A 4720-nucleotide genomic window follows, 5' to 3' on the forward strand; every position below is an offset into this window, starting at 1 on the left:
ACATGACACACACCGCACACGCGCACACACCGCACACACGCGCGGCTGATGGGTGATGAATGATGACCCCAGGACGAGCCTCGAGACCAAGTTCACGAGCGCAACGGACCGCGAGAAGTGCATCATCGTGTTCTCGGCCCACTCGCTGCCGCACAAGGTGATCGACAGGGGTGACGCCTACCCGCAGGAGGTGGGCGCCACGGTGCACAAGGTGATGGAACTCCTGGTCGACCCGGCCGGCCTGGCCACGTCGCCCGAGGGCCGGACCCAGGCGCCCGTGCGCAACCGGTACCTCCTCTCCTACCAGTCCCAGGTGGGACCCGTCGCTTGGCTCGGCCCGCAGACCGTCGACGTCGTACGCCTTTCTCTCTCTCTCTCTCTCTCTCTCTCCTTTTTGCGTGCGGCGTGTGTCGTACGTGTGTGCGTGTGTGTGCGCGCGCGCGTGTGCGGCGTATGCGTGCGCGGCGGCTGATGGAGGGGGTTGGAAATGGTGCAGGTGGGCAAGCTGGGCAAGCGCGGGGAGAAGAACGTGCTGGTGGTGCCGATCGCCTTCACGTCGGACCATGTCGAGACGCTGTTCGAGATCGACAAGGAGATCAGCCACGTACGTGGAGAGAGAGAGAGAGAGACCCATTGCCTCCCCACCATCGGTCAACGCCTGACAGACTGACTGACCGACCGACCCCTGACGACATCTTCTTCCCGGGGCGCGCGCAGGTGGCCAAGGAGAGCGGGGTGACCAACTTCGTGCGAAGCGAGAGCCTCAACGACGACCCTCGGTTCGCCCGCGCCCTGGCCGACATCGTTTCGCAGCACCTCAACACCAACGAGGTGCGTTCGTTCGCTTCAACCCCTCCCCTTGCCTCTTCTGCGTGCTCACGTCCGGTCCCCCTTTGTGCAGCTGCACTCGGAGCAGTACACCCTGCGCTGCCCGGCCTGCGTGAACCCCGACTGCCGCAACATCGTCAGCCCCGTCCGAACCTACGACCACCCACAACTCTAGAGCCAAGCGCTTGCGAACCAACCAGTGTGTGTGCTGCCGTCAGTTTTTCCAATCCCAACAAAATCTAGATTCTGATGAACATTAGATGAAGAGCAGTCTAGATGAGGGAAAGAAGAAATGCGCAGGACAATGGAGTAGAGTTTTGAAAGATTTTATGATTCGTGGGTTTGCGACAGCTCCTAAGAGCGAGTCGCAGCCCTGAGTGTTGGTCGTGCGAGTCGAACGGTGATAGAACAGACGGATGTGGGGGGGGTGGGGAACTTAGCCGCCGCCAGCACCGTAGGTCTTGCCGAAGACGAGGACCTGAAGCTTGTCGTAACCGGCGAGCACACCAGCGCCAGCAACGGCGCGGAGGATGTTGGCACCAGCGCCCTTGAAGAGCGACTTGACGCCCTCCTTCTTGACGATCTCGGAGAAAGCGTGGGCAGAGCTCCTGTACTTGACGGCCTCACCAGAGGTCATCATCATGCGACGACGGACGGTGTCGAGAGGGTACGAGGCCAGGCCGGCACCGATGGTGATACCCCAACCGAGGAGGAACGAGGCGAAGAACGAATCGCTGAGCGAGCCGGTGAGGAGCACGGGCTTGAGCGAATCGTAGAGACCGAAGTAGAGACCACGGTAGACGATGATGCCGACGCACGAGATGTTGAAACCGCGGTAGAGACCGACGATACCGTCCGACTTGAGGGTCTTCTTGTAGACGTCGAAGAGACCGTTGAACTGACGCTCACCGCCCTTCTTGGCCGACTTGTTGTCGTTGGCAAGACGGGTACGGGCGTAGTCAAGCGAGTACACGAAGAGCAGCGAAGAGGCACCAGCGGCACCACCGGAGGCAAGGTTGCCAGCGAACCACTTCCAGTAGCCATCGCGGTCCTAAATTATTGTCCGAGAGGAAATTCAAGCGATTATGTCAGCGTCTGAGCGAAATTGGGCCGAGAGTGTTAGAAATCGAGCAGAGATTCGTCCAAGCATGTACCTTGTTGTAACCGAACATCCTCTTGAACTGATCCTTGAAGGCGAAGTTCAGGGCCTGGGTGGGGAAGTAACGGAGCACGTTGGCCAAGTTACCGCGCCACAGAGAGCCGAAGCCCTCCTCAGCGATGACCTTCTTGAAGCAGTCGCCGATACCCTTGTAGGGCTCAGCCAGACGGCCGGTCTTGAGCATCTCATCCTACACGAGTAGAGAGCGAAGTGGTCCCGATTAGCGAATGCGGAGCTCCCAATCGTGATTGAAGAAATAGAAGTAGAAGAGAGCTCAGGCGGCTGCGTACCTGGTTCTGGATGAGCAGCTTGACGCGCTCGATGGGGGCAGCGGCGGTCTTCGAGACGGCGGCGGAGACACCACCCATCAGGAAGTCGATGAGGAAAGAGGTGAGATCATTCTTCTTGTTGAGGTCGCCCATGTTGGATGCTGGAACGGTGGTGTGGTTGAGACAGGCACGAAACGAACAAAGAAACAGAAGCGCCCACGAGCGAGACAGGGGACCGAGCGGACGGGGTTTTGCCGGCGTCAAATAATGTTGTCGACAGGAGTTTGAAATTTCTTCGCCAATGGATCCGTGCCATTTCCCGAGCCCAGGGAGCCCAACGCGAAAAAGTCGAGAACAGAGAAAAGCTCACTTTTCCCGGCTTTTCTGCCCTCGCCGCTTGTTCTTCGTTAGTTGGACACAAGATGTCGGTGATCCACACGATTTAGTACCTTCCACTTCCTTGAATGGCATCGTTGCCGCGTCGTCGAGGTGATTGTGCAGAAGATTTTACCAAATCACGTCAAATTCTTCTCTTTTTGCGAGTTTGAACCCGTTGCAATGGTTTTTCGCGCGATTTTTGATCAACGCAAGGATTCGTGTAGAAAATGAGGATGAGGGTGGACTTGGCTGGATTGTGGGGTTGTTCTTTCTCTCCTTCACCGGCATGTGTTTCCTCTTTCTCGCCTCCGTGCCCCACCCAGATTTCCAGCCAGATGGAGCGGCTCCCCATGCGGCACCCGAATCGAACACTCGACCAGTCCCTCTGGATCGAGAATCGACTGATTCTACACAAATCCTTGAGCCAAGTAGCGAAGGTGAAGAAGAAGTCACACACAATTTTAATGAGCCGCGTAGCGAAGAAGATGGAGGAGGGCAAGAAGAGCAAGAAGAGCAGCAGCACCACCAGACGCCTGTGCCAAGGATCAACAACAACTTCAACCATCAGCAGTACCGCTACGAGGAGTGGCGCGACATGTACGTGCGCCAGGCCGAGGCCAACACCAGGGCCTATCTCGACTTCTACTACAACGACCACATGGCCGGCCGCAACCCCTTCGTCGAGGGCAAGCCACGGGACCCCGACGCCCCGCTGGTCGGGCCCTTCGTCGGACCCGTCCCCGCCTTCGACCACGTCCAGGCCCGCCTGCCCGCGCCCTTCTGGGCCGGCCACGCCGACGCCATCGACTGCTACTGGACCACCTGGCAGATCGTACGCGCGTGTGTGCGGTCGTGTGTGCGGTCGTGTGTGTGCGGTGAAGGCTGATGTCAGGTGGTGGGTGGTGGTGTGGTGGGTGGCGCAGGCGTTTCGCAACATCAAGCCGGCGGGAACGGAGAGCGGGTTCGTGGCCAACTTCATCGACACGACCTTCAACGACTGCCTCTTCATGTGGGACTCGGCCTTCATCCTCCTCTTCGCCCGCTATGGGTCGCGCGCCTTTGATTTCCAGCGCACGCTGGACAATTTCTACGCCAAGCAGCACCCCGCTGGGTACACACCTCCACACGCGACGCGACACGACACGCGACACGCGACACGACGCACACGACACACGACACGACACGCGCATGTGGCACGCAACGAATGACACACGACACGCGCAGGTTCATCTGTCGCGAGATCCACCAGTGGGACGGCGAGGACCAGTTCCACCGGCACGACCCCTCCTCCACCGGTACAAGCGCCCACCCCCCCTCACGCCATTCACTCAGCACCGGCTCACTCCGCGCGTGCTGTGTGCCGCCCGTGTCGTGTCGTGTCGCCGTGTGTGCGGTGGTGCGTGTGTCGCATGTGTGTGTGCGTGTTCCGTGTGTGTGTGGTGGTGAAGGTCCGAACGTGTTGTCGTGGGAGGAGTGGGAGTACTTCAAGAACTTCGGGGACGTCCAGCGTGTCAAGAACGTGTTCTTCCCTCTCCTGGGCTACCACCGCTGGTACGCCCCCTCGCCCAAGGCCCCCATATTACCGAATAAATCTCTTCTCACCATCACCGTGTGCGTGTGCGGTGGCGCGCGTGTCGGGCGTGTCGGGCGTGTGTCGTGTGTCGTGTGCGGTGTCGGGCGTGTGTCGTGTGTCGTGTCGTGTGTCGTGTCGTGTGTCGTTTCATGTCGCATTGCAGGATGAGAAAGCACAGGACGTGGCCCGACGGGTCCTACTACACGTGTGGTCTCGGCTGTGGTATGGACAACCAGCCGCGCATCCCCGGAGGTACACAGTCACCCTCCCACCGCACACACGCACGCACACGCATGCACACAACGAACGACACTCACCACGCACGCACGCACTTACCACGCGCACACACACCGCACACACCGCACACACCGCACCCACGACTATGGCACAGGGTGCAACGCGTGGCTGGACCACGGGCACCTGGCCTGGATCGACGCATGCGCGCACGCCGTGCTGTCGGCCAAGACCCTGCTCGACATGCACCAGGTCATCCGCGATAGCGTGGCCGGCACT

At 59.8% G+C, this 4720-nt stretch overlaps 1 protein-coding gene and 1 pseudogene across 1 annotated transcript; one reads left to right on the forward strand and one right to left on the reverse strand.

Moving 5' to 3' along the window:
• Positions 1-1264: 1264 nt before the first annotated feature.
• ACA1_128450 (adenine nucleotide translocator, putative) lies at positions 1265-2409 on the reverse strand (the record flags this gene model as incomplete). The annotated part of the gene is made up of 3 exons (XM_004338924.1): positions 1265-1879; positions 1983-2177; positions 2278-2409. The coding sequence occupies 3 exons, from the start codon at positions 2407-2409 to the stop codon at positions 1265-1267; spliced, it is 942 nt and encodes a 313-aa protein (XP_004338972.1).
• Positions 2410-3119: 710 nt separating this feature from the next.
• Positions 3120-4720, forward strand: part of ACA1_128460 — a 1691-nt pseudogene continuing 90 nt past the window's right edge.

The sequence above is a fragment of the Acanthamoeba castellanii genome (genome assembly GCF_000313135.1).
Source record: "Acanthamoeba castellanii str. Neff unplaced genomic scaffold scf7180000084697, whole genome shotgun sequence".
NCBI classification, from domain to species: Eukaryota; Discosea; order Longamoebia; family Acanthamoebidae; genus Acanthamoeba; species Acanthamoeba castellanii.